This window comes from Trachurus trachurus, assembly GCF_905171665.1.
Source record: "Trachurus trachurus genome assembly, chromosome: 24".
Lineage (NCBI taxonomy): Eukaryota > Metazoa > Chordata > Actinopteri > Carangiformes > Carangidae > Trachurus > Trachurus trachurus.
Genome location: NC_139910.1, coordinates 18,775,506 through 18,789,900, shown reverse-complemented (window position 1 = coordinate 18,789,900; position 14,395 = coordinate 18,775,506). Strand labels below are relative to the sequence as shown.

At 42.2% G+C, this 14,395-nt stretch overlaps 1 protein-coding gene across 1 annotated transcript; it reads left to right on the top strand.

Annotated features, from left to right (window-relative positions):
- Window positions 1-4,554: 4,554 nt before the first annotated feature.
- tube1 (tubulin, epsilon 1) lies at window positions 4,555-14,208 on the top strand. Its single transcript, XM_084000509.1, has 12 exons — window positions 4,555-4,701; window positions 4,886-4,959; window positions 6,537-6,589; window positions 6,683-6,740; window positions 6,979-7,094; window positions 7,932-8,053; window positions 8,590-8,777; window positions 8,881-9,053; window positions 10,521-10,661; window positions 12,176-12,316; window positions 13,102-13,276; window positions 13,905-14,208. Exons 1-12 carry the CDS (start codon window positions 4,677-4,679, stop codon window positions 14,061-14,063), a joined length of 1,425 nt encoding a protein of 474 aa, XP_083856635.1. The 5' UTR covers window positions 4,555-4,676; the 3' UTR covers window positions 14,064-14,208.
- The last annotated feature ends 187 nt before the right edge of the window (window positions 14,209-14,395 follow it).

Sequence of the window (14,395 nt, the reverse complement as noted above, 5' to 3'; positions counted from 1 at the left end):
CCCGCCCTTGTCAGGCATCAATTGGTCCTCGTGCTACGTCACCACATTCACGCGCATCCCTTGGCTGCACACACAGCCCTTCATGCCGTTCTCTCTCCTCATTGGATAACACTTGTATCCCACAAGGAAAATTTTCTCCTCGGGTTACAGCAGAGCAGAGTGACGGAGAGACTCGTGTTTAGGCTGAAATACTTCATGTAAGTGATTGCTGACGGAAAATAGGACTATTTAGGACTTATATTAACAAAAACATTCCACTGATATCTGCTTTAACTAGTGTGCGGTCTCCTTTTTTCCTTACCTGTGTCTTTCTTGGTGGTCCAGCACCTAGTCTTCAGTTTTTTGGGGGATGTGCGTGTAGCTGCCTAATATGTTTTATGAACACAGGCAGGACCAGAAACATCACCAAAGTAACTGCTAGTCTAATTTAACTGTGTAAACCAACATTGATGTCAGTTTATTGTTTTGTTTTTTTAACTCATTGGCTGCCATTGACGTCTATAGACGTCAATCTAATTACAACCGTTCACTGCCATTGACGTCGATAGACGTCAATTGCGTTTTTCAACGGGAAGGGCTGGAGGAAGGTCTGGCGGAGCTTGTCCATCAATTGATAGCTTTCACTGACGTCACGTCCCAGGGCCCTGGCGGTCAAAAAGCAACATTCCAAAGTGGCCCCGCAATGGACTTTCTATGGACAAACAACCGAGTAATGACTTAAATCATCTGCCAGCAGCCGAGAAAGAAAGATATAAAAACAACTTTGAAGTTTTGGGCACTTGTGGCCCATATTCAACACCAGCTGCTGTATACGAGCTGTTTAAAATGACCAGTTCCCTGCCGAAGCTCGAGTTGGGCGATGTTTACATTTACCTGGTGGAGAATCATCATCCTCCACCGCTTGCAACCAATACCTCCGGTGTTATGGCTCAACTGGTGTCTGATTAAAAGCCCCATTTTGTAGTTTTTTTATCTTAAAATAATGTTTCTGAACTCGTTGAAGTGGTAGAAATGTACCTGTAACTTTCCTGTGTGGGAACACCGTCCTGGTACCGCAGCTCCGCTGAGCTCCACAGTCTGAGCTCCAGCCCACTGAGCCCAGGCTCCCTGCTCCTCTCACCCACAAACCAGAGCCCTTAGCTGGGCTGCACGGTGACCAGCTGCCCCCCCTCCCCCCGGAGCTTTGCTACGCACCGCTACCGACGGCAACGATGACGGCGGTCCGACAGCAGCGGGACCGGCGGCGGCGGCGGCGATGGTAACCCGGCGGGACCGCCGCCACCGGACACCGGCAACAGCACCGACCGCGGCGGCAGCGACACGGTAACGGGGGTCGGGACCGACCGCGACGAGGACGATGTTGTTATTGTATTTTCAGAGTGTTTTCCATTAGTTGGTAACTTTAACATGACAGGCTTTGTCATAGTGTGCAGTGTTGTGCAGAGTGAGAGTAGTGTGGCGCTGACTGTCCGTAGATTGCCTGAACAGGTTCACTCACAGAAGCATATTGGCTGCAGTAACATGTGAACTGCGGCTTTATTTGTGAATTTGTGACAAATCTGCGGACGGAAGTGCAGCACAGCTGTTGTTCGGTTCGGTAACCAGTTAAATCAGACACCAGTTGGGCCATAACACCGGTATTTTTGAAGCAGCAGGGAGCAGTGTGTGTTTTTCTGCCTTGTCCTAATCCGCAGACAGCGGGGAAGTGGATTGTTTTGACCGCCAGGGGGGCGTTCCATACGGGCCGTGACGTCACATGAAAGCTATCAATATCAGGCTTGTAAACTAGTGTAAAGATGTGTAGCGGCCTGTAGGGGGCAGCAGTGCCCTCTTTGGATGAGAGATCAGCATGTATTACGGTATGAGAAGAAGAAGCGAGATGACAAGAGATATGCTAAAGAAACTTATGCACGGAGCCTATGTGTTCCGCACGTCGGCACATTATGTACCGTGTGTGTCGCGGTAGTTCGGAGAGGAAGAGGGTCGCGATCGTGAGAAAATGACGGAGATCATTGAAAAAGACACCGACGACCGACACCGACGCTGGACACCGGCGATCAAGCCGGGCCGAGCGGCCGGTGAGAGCAGCAGCTGACGGTGCGTCACCAAAGACGGTTTATAAACCAAGGCTGTGTCCGAAATCACCCCCTAACCACTATATAGTGCACTATATAGTGGTTAGGGGGTGATTTCGGACACAGCCTTCATGAGAGTCAGCTTCCTGTATGCATGTCACGTGGGCTTCTGCACGGCCACGCCCCTTTAGAGAGACCAGAGGCAGCTTGGAGTGTATTGATTCCTATGGGACAATTTAATGTGAACACCGATTATGGTCGGGCCTTTCTCCCCACGGTCACTGAAGCAAAATTTGGACTCATTTTTCATAAGCCACATCTCTTCTGAACAGTTTGACACCAAAATGGTAATTTTCAGACGGAGAGATCCGGAGAAAATCCACTTTGTTCAAGACCTGTCTCTGTCTCTACGACACACTCTCGCGAGATTTGGCACAGATCTCCTAGGCAACGTCAAACAAACGGCCGCGAACTCCCGTGAAAATGATTTAAATTATTTTTGTCATGCTAAATATGACTGTTAGTAGTGTAAATATTTAATGTTATCATAAGAAAATATAAATATCTCACTTTCATCTACCTACAAATTGTATAAATCCACACACACGATCACAGACGAGGTGGGGTGACGGTTGGCCACGCCCACTTAGAGAGACAGGAAGTGTATACCATTTCATATCATTGGAGCAGCCGCTCATGGAGTATCTTTCCATTTATTGAATATCTTTGGCGTCACCACAGACCAGAGCCCAGCTCAACTGACGGCTCGGTGGACGTGACCCGAGCGATTCCGTCCGGATCAACCAGGAGCAGCAGAGACCCGTCCCCACGCTCCAGATAGACATGAAGGTAATAATATAATACATCAATGGTAAAAATAATAAAATAAACTAACTTGCTAGCGAGCTAACTTTTACTGCTTAGAGAAGGGCGGATCGCTTTGATCGGAAAGGTTAAAAAAAAAAAAAAAAAACTCCACATCACACTTGACTACATCTAAGAGATGTATTTTTATGGTAATTCTATATATTTCTATAATTTACAGGTGGTGGATCGAGCAGTGGTCGACCATGGGGCAGAGGTCATGTGACAGCTACAAACGTACAAAAAAGTTAATGCATTTTTACTGATATTTGTAAATAAATTATTATTTTGCCATCAAAAGTCCTTTCTCAGTGTTGTTTTTGTTGTTTTATAGAAGGAAAACACTGTTCAGATGTGTGAGGTGTCACTAAAGCAAAAAATATCAACGTCAAAGTCACTGTTCTGCTTGACATGTTTCTTTCCACAAAAAGCTCGTTTTCTCAGTGTTTTGGTCAAAAACTGCTGTTTTTGGCGAAACCAGCCTATGTTCTACTGCTGTTTACAAAAGAACGGAAAAAGGTAGAAACAAACTTTTTTTTCTCCTATTGAACAAAGAGAGTCTACTTTTCTCTTGGTAGTTTCGGTGTTTATATAGGTCATAGAACACAATATTCTGTGGGTCTTATAAGATCGTTCAAAATGCTCTAAAATGGCTGGCAGTATGGGGCTCTCTGCTCTGAAAATGGCTGGCAGCCAATGAGTTAATAATATTTTTTTAATAATAATAATTTAATAATTCGAATAATAGTTGCCAGTTGTCAAGTGTATGTTTTTTTTCCTCTAGAATTAATGAATGGCATTATAACACTCCTAATACACTTGTTTTATTTTGTATTCTTTTTTCTTTTAACTTTTATAACACAAGACAGATTTTAGTTTTACATTCAATTAGTGTCTGTTATACCGAAACCGTACCGAACCGTGACCCCTGAACCGAGGTACGTACCGAACCGTGACTTTTGTGTACCGTTACACCCCTAGTACTGTACTGATGGGTAACAGCTTACTTGGAAAAAGTTAAGTGGTTCATTGTATTCCTGTTGTAAATTTACTGCCACTCAAGACAAATATGGAAACACTGCCCTCTACGGCGTATGAAGTGGATTTTCTGAGCCAAAGACTGGAGGATGAGTGAGAATATCAACTTGCTTTTTCCAGTTTTGTCATGACAAAGTCAGGATTCCATGTCTTGGGTAGATAGTAGATAATCAGTGAGTGTCAATTAGGCCTATCGTTAATTCAAAAATTGACATGCTCAATAGTTGCTGTTATCTTATAGGTTAAACTTTAACCATACTTATAAAACTGTATCAAAGTCTATAAAAATCTGTGACTCCTTTGTCAGTGAATGGCTCCCTTTCTACAAGATCTCCTCCCACTCTGTGACTATTTGTCTGAAAAGTAAAAAGACATAAATAAATCAAATAAAAATCGTAGTAAACTTGAATACATGAATCTAAATAATAGAAAATAAACGATATGATAGAGAAATTATACATTAAAAGTTTTGTCAATCTCTGATTGGATTTGGATGAAACCGACTACATGACGTAACTTGACGCCGTTTCCAAGGGAAACGTCATCAGCACTCGACCAAACACAGCTGAAGCGCGGGTCTGCAGAAGCTTTTCAAAAATGCTTATCGAAAATTCACTGTAATGGACAGTTGAGGACAAATTTGAACATCAAGTATGATTTAGGTCGGTACGACGGAAGCGTCTTTGTGTCACTGCCGCCATGACACAGTCAGTTGTTGTCCAGGGTGAGTACAGTTGCTCAGTTAGCTTCGTTAGTTGACAGTTTGTCGTGTAGCTGCTTCAGCCAGAAAGTGAACAGTAACCTGTGGCTCATGTGTTTGTTGAGATTGTTTAGCCTACATGGATCGTTAAACTCGCAGAATATTTGCTTTCTGGGCGTTAACTAAACTTTCCTCTCGTGTCCTCCAGTCGGACAGTGTGGCAACCAGGTCGGCTGCAGGTTCTGGGATCTGGCTTTGCGAGAACATGCACATGTTAATAAAGTAAGTGTTCATCCAGTCACCATGCAGTGACAGCACTTTACTTAACAAGGTGGACGGGTACACCTTTTAAACACATTACACCTGCCCGTGTTGTTGTATTTGATCAGACTGGTGATAGCTTGTCAATAACAGACCATTGCACAGAAGTGACATAAATATTAATGTTTTCACTTACTGATGGGCTTTTCTGGTTCGTGCTATCAACTAGTAGCAGGACATATTATTGACAGTTATTGCTTACCAGTACACACTAGCCCCTGTCTTCAGCTGTCCTCACTCATATTTTCCCCTCACATACAGTACATACATTATTAAATTATGGTACTCATTTATAAACTGCAATAGTTCATTCGAAAAATGAAAAAGCAAAAGTTTGAAGCACTTTTAGGTGTCCTTTAACCATGCAATCGGCATACAGTATATGATCAGTACAAAAAATAATTCATAGGCGTCACTCAAACCTTAAACATATGGCCGGAGTCATAAAAATGATATTCAGAGATGAACAAGTAATGGCCTGTAACAGATGGTCTGCCCCACAGAGCCCAGATCTGAACTCAGGGAGACACATGAGGAGAAAAAACATAAAGAGACAGAAAACTGTGAGACAGGCTAATCCATGGATAAACTGTGCCAGTGCACTGAATAGAACTGGTTCTGTTTATAAAAATATATATAATTATAATTTATATCATATTTAAGGGCAGAGATTGGTTGTCATAGTAAATATTCATTCAAGTATTTTCTGTTCATGGCACTTTGTGTGAAGTTGAGCTGCGGTAAGTTTTGTAGTGTAGTCTTTTAAAAACAAGTCTTTCAGTTTTAAATCACAATTTTTTACCTCTTTCACACATACCAAAGGGTCCAAAAATCTGAGACCACTTCTTGCAGTCACTTGAAAGGGAACATGGTTCCAGACTCTCTCTCAGACCACAATGTGATATCTGAAATATTTATTATATCACAATCAACTGGAATCTCACCCACTGCTGATTTTTCACCTTGTGAAAATAAAAGGATGAAAGAATGTCACTGAATGACTCATCAACCTTTTAAAAATTATTATATGGGGATTTGGGGGGGATTAGGTATTTACTTTTGTTTGCTCCAGCTTCTCAATTAGCTGTGAGTTAAAAGATATTATTGTGAGTTAAATATATTTGTGTTTTCCAATGAAAACACAATTTGAAGATCTAACTGTGGGTCTCAAGTAATTATGCAATAAAATACAAACAATTGTTCATTGACAATTTCTTGTTTAAAAATCTGTTTAAACCTTGAAAAAGTCTAGTTTACTACAGCATGTGTCCTACTTTTCTGCTTTTTGCCTGTGTTCCTGTTGCTAGTCATTTTTATTAAATTCATAATAATACATTTGTACAAAATGATGGTTGAGTGGGAACATAAACACATTCCGACCGCAAAATATGATGGGTTGGAAGGATGACCACAACTATGTAGCCTATATAAAACCCATGTTGTAACAAACCTGTATTACCCTTTGCCCCATCTCATCTTATAAAAACAGTCACCCAGCACAAGACAGGCTTTCCTAACATCCTATTTTTCTTCCACAGAAAGGATTGTATGATGAGGCTCTCGGTAGCTTTTTCCGGAATGTGGACTCAAGGTAATCACAACAGTTTCTGATCCAATAAATGCTGCATGGGTTGAGATATGTTGTGCAAAAGTGGACCTTTTAATATCTGTTGTGCTTTTCCAGGAAAGGTGACGGGCGAGCCTGCGGTGTGGGAGGGAGGATCCAACATCTGAAGGCCAGAGTAAGTTCTGCTGATAACCAGAAAACACAAACTATGCATTTTTACATGGTTGCAACTTGCCAGCTTATTTTAGAGTCAGGGTCAAGTTCAGGATCTGGGTTTGTGTAATTAATGCTCTGGCATCCATTGGTTAAGGTTACAAAGAGGAGTAGTGGAATGTCGAGGGCGGTCACAGGCATGTGCTGAGCGTTTGGTGATGAAGTACATGTGCCGGCCTTCAACTCATTTGAATCCACAGGCGGTGCTGGTGGACATGGAGGAGGGCGTGGTCAACGAGATCCTGCAGGGCCCGTTACGCGAAGTGTTCGACAGCGCTCAGCTCCTCACGGACGTGTCGGGTTCAGGCAACAACTGGTGAGAGACGGTCTAGCTGCAGGACGTCGCTCCACAACCTCACGTGGCCCAGCGCAACTGCTCCATACCATCATTTTAAACATGTGTGTTTTTTAAAATCATTTACACGTGCAGTTGCATCACAGAGGATTGCTATGATGTGGTGGTCAGGGAAAGGGACATGTTTGCTCCTTCTGACGGCCACCACATGTTAAGATTTTCAAAATTACAAGAATAAAACAGAAAAACAAAGGCGCAGTGGTCGTGGTATAGCAGCCTCAGCAATTGGGTGTCTTTATCCAATTTTCCTTTTCTCAGGCTCATATATTGTTATTTAAGGAAAAGGTCAGTGTTTCTTGAAAGAGCTGGAACAGATATTCCCTCCATCCTTTTGTTCTAAAGTTTATTAAACATTTTTGAAATTCATACATTACTCTGTCTGTGCTGCCACCAGCTTTGTTTGCAAGTGCAAGTCCTTCAATCAGCTAAAGCTGAGCATGTGCACACCCAAGCAAACCACACATCAACTCCAAAAAATAAAAATAAAAAAGATTTTTAGTCTCCATTTTTCATTAACAATTTTTGCAACTTTAAAATCTTAACAACTTTTAAACCTGAGCCTCTTAAGTCTTCATGTTGAAACTCTTTCTCACATGTTGAGTCTTTATTTATGAGGATTCTCTACATTCAGATTGCATTTGACCCACCACTTGAATTAATAACTACATTTATATGTAATATTTCTCTTCACATATGAACAGTAACATACCCTAAGCCCTGTTCTAGCTCGAAGACCACTGTGTTGTTTAATACATGAGCATTGCAGCAACGTGCTTTGACACTCTGTTTCTTCAACAGGGCGGTGGGACACATGACGTACGGCTCAGTCTACCGGGAGCAGATAGTGGAGAAACTTAGGAGGGCAGCAGAGCACTGTGACTGCCTGCAGTGCTTTTTTCTCATTCACTCTATGGGAGGAGGTAAGGCACAACACTGTTGGACCAAAATGTTTGCATGAAAGTTCCCTCACTGGAGTCTAACCTCTATCCATTCATTTTAGGGAAGGATGCTAATGCTTCAGTGGAATTTAGACACTGAACCTCTAGATCTAGTTTTTGAATATAGTATTAGTGATGTAAGACACAGGTTCTTACTCTACATTCAATTATTCCATAGCTGAAATAGGGAAATCAGTATGTCCACATTTATTGTGGCCCATTAGTTTCTTGCTTTGGTCTGATTTAAAGTTAAAACATGTTAAAAAAAGATCCAATGCAGTGTGTCACTTCTTAAAGTTGAACTTTTCCTCCCTTCACTGTTGTCACAGCTATAATTTCCCATCTTTCCCATGTACATGCACACATAAAAAGCTCTCGGGTTACCTGTACACATAGCTCAAGAATCAGGTTTCTCTAATCCGTGACCGTGGTTGTGGGAACGGGTTTCGATGTGAAATAAATCAGGTCACTGCTGAAAGCATCTTACTTTAGTGGTAAATGTTCTGAATGAATTTGAGGTACTGGTTCGGGGCTGGGAACCAGAGTGCTGAGCCTGCTGGAGGAGGAGTTCCCCGATGTGTGTCGAATCGTCACCTCCATATATCCATCGGCCGAGGACGATGTCATCACCTCTCCTTACAACAGCGTCCTGGCCATGAGAGAGCTGACGGAGCACGCTGACTGCGTCTTACCTGTGGAAAACCAGGTCTGTGTAGTTATTTGTGATTCATGCTCCCACCCCGATGTGCACACATGTAAACCATCAACGTGTAACAACTCTTTGCACCCCCTCATGTCTCCTCCTGTAGTCACTGCTCGACATTGTGAGCAAGATTCAACATATGTCTCATGGAGGAAAGCTGGGGCAGGTGATCAGGAGAGACAGCACTGTCATCTCTGGACAGGGCGGCGTCTGTGGAGCTGAGAAGCCCTTTGATGCCATGAATAACATTGTGGCTAACCTGTTGCTCAACATTACCAGGTATAGTATCACTGTGTGTGTGTGTGTGTTTTCATATCATAATGTTTACATACTGCTTATATGTTATGTTCAGGCTGTCTTTATGACAAAATAAACAATGTTAATTCTATTTCTATTCTTTTTTTTTCTTGCAAAATCACAATAAAACCAAAAGAACGAACCCTGCATACAAGATCAGTAAATGGTGTAAATAGAGGCAGTGGTGAAGTTAAAATCTCCCCGTCTCTAGTTAAATCAGGTACGTGACAAATGAAGAAAAAAGTCAACATCAAGCGTCTTAGAAAGCTGACATCCACCGGCCTATAGAGCAACTTTTTTTTTCTGCTTGTCAAGGTCTGTGATGTCTGTTAAAGCAGAAGTAAGCGATCCGGTCGTTTTGGCTACTGCTGCGTTCCAGGCAGGCTTTTGAAACCGTAAATTACAGCTTCAAGTCACGACTTACAACTTTGTAGCGTTCCAGACAACCCACTCGTGTTTTTCCGAACTGTTTTACCTGTGAAAGTCACTATAACGGCCACTCGTAACTTCCGACCCGTGAACTCGTACCAGATCGAACTGGTACGACTTCACAGGTCGGAAAAACACGAGTTACGGGTTGCCTTGAACGCACCATAACGTCTTGTCAGCCGATGGAGTTAGCAGCCCCCGCCCTCGTCATGGATCTATTGGTCCTCGTCCCTACGTCACCACATTCACGCGCATCCCTTGGCTGCACACACAGCCCTTCATGCCGTTCTCTCTCCTCATTGGATAAAACTTGTAGGATATGAGAAAAGTTTTCTCCTCGGCTCAGAGCAGAGCAGAGTGACTGACAGACCCGTGTTTCGGTCCAAACACTCTATGTAAGTGATTGCTGTCGGAAGATATAACTATTTAAGACTTATATTAACACAAAAATATCGCTTACTTCTGCTTTAATGAAAGAAATATTTATGACAGGTGTAGCGTTTTACAGTTTGATGAAGGTGGAGATAATCTCACAGCTGAATTCCAAATCTCCCATTAGATTCAGTTTGGTAGAGATCTGGTGGCAGCAACACAACGTTCAATGAGAACTCTAAAGCATTTATTTATCTATTAGTATCTATTGGTGATGTTTCAGGTTTTTAATATTATGATATTTTTTAATTTTTATTTTAACCTCAAACTAGTCTGAGTGATGAAGGCAGGAAACCAGGAGGAGGAATGGGAATCCTGTCAATTGTTGGAAAGACACTTTGTAGAGTTTGTGGCCACAATGTCACTGTGTGTGGACAAATACAAGTTCTATCGCTCTACACGTTTTTTATGATGAGGGGAATGTGTTTTACAAGGATACATATCATGTGTTTTGGTGAGAAACAGTTAATGTAAACAGAAAGCTTGTATATTTACTTTACTTTTGCCTTATCAATTAGATTATCTGTGTGTGTCAGAGTTGCTGAGGTGTCACCTTTAGTTTTCTGCGTTCCTTCTCCTCTGTCACAGCTCGGCGCGTTTTGAGGGCTCTCTCAACATGGATCTGAATGAGATTGCCATGAACCTGGTGCCGTTCCCCCGTCTGCACTACCTGGTGCCCAGCCTCACTCCTCTCTACACACTGACAGATGTCAGCCTCCACACCAGAAGGTCTGCTGTATGGCCGTCACAGCTACTGCTATTTTTTACCTCACAGTTTGTTTCGACCCCCGCAGAGCTCCGGGTATTAGCCTCAAGCTCACATGAACACCACCATCCGTTCACACTTGAGTGTAGTGATGACGGAAGCCCTGCAGTGATGAGTTTACTGAAAAGTTCACTGTTATTTGAACTGTCGTTTTGAAACGTAAGGAAACAGAACTCAGGGTTTCTACGCAAGTATGGAAAGTATGGAAATGTATAGAATTTGATTTTATACATTTCCAGGTCTGGAAAAGTGTGGAAAATGGAAACTATTGTATGGAAATATATTTCTTATCTGGGTTTGGTTTTATCTGACGTTATTTGGGTTAATTATATTGTATGCCCAATTGTACCTACAATCTCCTGGAAATTATTTGGTGACATAATGGCATACAAATTCAGAATAATGAAAACAAATGATTAATTCCATGGTTTATTCAAATGATACACATCTATTTACTCGAATGTCACAAATTATTTGAATTTTTTACTGAGAAGTCTGGAAATTAGGGTCTGGAAAAAGTATGGAATTTTAAAATTTCAAATGTGTAGGAACCCTGAGAACTGGTCACATGGAACAAAGACTAAATATAATATACAAGGCTGCTTCATATGGTTAATATCATAGTATAATAAGTAGGTGCTGTAGTGTTTTTTTTAAATAATAATATATAATCAAATATATTAAATGACATGAGATAATAAAACTGACCTCTTCATACTTGAATACTAAATTAAATAGATCACAACCTCATAATATCACCCCACTGAAGGTGCCAAATTATCACTGTGCTCTTAACACTGTCTTTCCTGGATGCTCCATTTTGTTCCACTTTTCTTTTGTTAACTACAAGGATGTTATTTTATATTTTCATCAAATGTTTTTAATCAGGAGGCATAAGACTCGCAACACACCACAAACCCAGCTTTCACTTTCTCAACCGAAGCAGTGGTGGTTTCAAGTTTAGTGCTGCAGGCCTGTGACAGGAAAAACACCATCTGACCCAGCCCCCCAACCACCAGCCAGCCTCCTCCTCCTCCTCCTCCTCCTCCTCAACAACAACTGCCATGAAAGTGGCCTTGTGTGGGCCATGGAGACCTAAATCTGCTCCAGTCCGGCACCTCATTGGTCAAAAAGAGCGGTGGCTGTGCTCGGCAACCCCCAAGAGCTGAATGTATGTGACTGTATGAATGCAGAGCAGGGTGTTGCTTAAAAATATCTTGCCTTCTCAGCAGAACCACCCTGAATAAATACAGTATAAGGTTAAAAAATGTTGCTTTCTCAAACATTGCACCACTTGGCTGCCAGTCGAACCAAAGTGTACCTCAAATCTCTGCAAACCATTTCACTTATTGCAGCCAGTAAATAGAGACAGTGTGCCCAGGAGGTGATCATCCGTCAGTTTAAATGTAATAGCTGAAAAGAGTTCTTTAACACTGTATATAATATTTTTAACTCCTCTTCTCACTGTACCTTCTAGACTGGATCAGATGTTCAGTGACGCCTTCAGTAAAGACCACCAGCTGATCCGAGCCGACCCGAAGCGCAGCCTCTACCTGGCCTGTGCCCTCATGGTCAGGGGCAACGTTCAAGTGTCTGACCTGCGCAGGAACATCGAAAGGTCAGAGCACCGTCCTCCCACTCGGCCTCCTCCTTACTGAAAGAGACAACGAAAACCAGTAGGGCACCCACAGTCTCTCAGATAGTACCCCCATTCAGCTGTGGCAGCAGTGATTCATGACTAGTTCATTCAGCAGCCATCTCTCCTCAGCTCCTCCTGCAGACCTTGTTTTCCTGTGGCATGTTGTCAAGAGAAACTGAAACAGAAGCTGGTATGAGAGAGCACATATTTATGCGTGACCATGGTTTAGAAGAGGAGGGAGGGAGGAAGGGAGGGAAATCACAATCACAACAACACTTTCAATCACTGGACATGTGTTTTGAACATCTTATACCCTTGGTCGTGTTGCTCCTTTTTCACAAAACAGAAAATAACCCAACCGTGTATGGTGTTAATTCTGTGTGCCAGAGAGCTTGTTGACACACGATACTGCCAAACATCATCAGTGGTACCAAGTTTGATTTTCTGCTTTTCTGTCTTTTATGATTTCTCTGTCATGTCACTAGAAACTCAAGTTTGCAGAGTCAGTTGGACACAAGAGAAGAACTCACTTTGAGCTCAATTTGTTAATCTGTGATTGCCCCTTTTCACTATTTATTTATATTCAATTTACCTAGTTATTCTTTATTTGATTTAAGAAATAATCAACAGATGAACCAATGATGAAACAACCAATAGTTGCAGTTAAGCTGATTTAACCATAACTCGATCACATTTGCCCATCACTGAAATGTAGCGTGTCTGAGCTTCTTCACCCTCTGTACTTCCCTTGTCTCCTGTTCCAGACTGAGGCCGTCGCTGCCCTTCGTCTCGTGGAACCAGGAGGGCTGGAAGACGGGCCTGTGTTCAGTGCCTCCAGTTGGTCACTCCCACTCCTTGCTGGCCCTGGCCAACAACACCTGTGTGAAGCCCACATTCATGGAGCTGAGAGAGCGTTTCACCAAGCTTTACAGGAAGAAGGTGCAACTCCATGTTTTTAGGCCATATGTAGCACAGCTGGTCAGACCCTAACCCACAACCGCCTTAAGAATAATGAACATGTACTCACACATGAGTGAACATGTGTAACTTCACTCAGAATATATGTGACCGTTTTCTGTCTCAGTCTTGAGCCCTGTCTCTGTTTTGACATGTGATCGGACTGAAGACGTACTGCAGCTGTCTTATAACTTGATGATGATGAATATTTGCCATATGGTTGCAAATAGCAATTATTATTTTTAACCATCAGATCTGACATCTTTATATTTAAGTTGCTGGAACCAGATAATAGATTTGTGATTGAAGCAGTTTTTTTTCTTTAGTTTTGCTAAACTAAGAGGATGATACTCTTGATACTCCTGTCCTCCCGTCACATGTGCTGTATCATTTCCAGTTACATCTTTTCTTAGCCTTCAGTACTTTCATTTCAAAAGTCCTAATGTCAGAAAGAGGGAGTTTTCAAAATTATAGTGTAAAAACACATATTGAAATTCGCACTGTAGCTACTGCCACTACAATAGACATAATCACATCTTAAAAGCTTTAAGATACCGCCATCTGATTTCCAACTGTGTGATTATAAATTCTTCTTTGTTTTTTCGTGAAGGCTCACCTACACCACTTCCTGCATGTGGAGGGGATGGAGCAGAGCTGCTTCTCGGAGGCCGTCGCCTCCCTCAGCTCACTGATTGATGAATATCATCAACTGGACGTCACCAAGGCGAGACTCACACGTGACGCACCCAGGCTCAGCATCTGCAGATGAAGGTCCACTCTGTTGTAAATCTGTATAACTTATTGTTTTGTTTTTTTGTCTTGTCTGCCTCTTTTCAAAAACAACTTCACACAACCAGACTTGTTGTATATATATTTATATGTTCTAAACCTGATTAAAAATGTTCCCTGTAAGTAAACAACAACAGCATGTTGAAAGATTCAAAGAGTCTAACTCGATCTCTTTTGCCATTTTCGGCTCCCTGACCATAATATTATGAGGTACAGTCAAATCTGCTGTTACAGATACTACACTGGCCACAGTCCATGTTATTGCACATACTTGTCTTGAAGACAGGGTTCGTAACAGGTTCTATTGCAGCT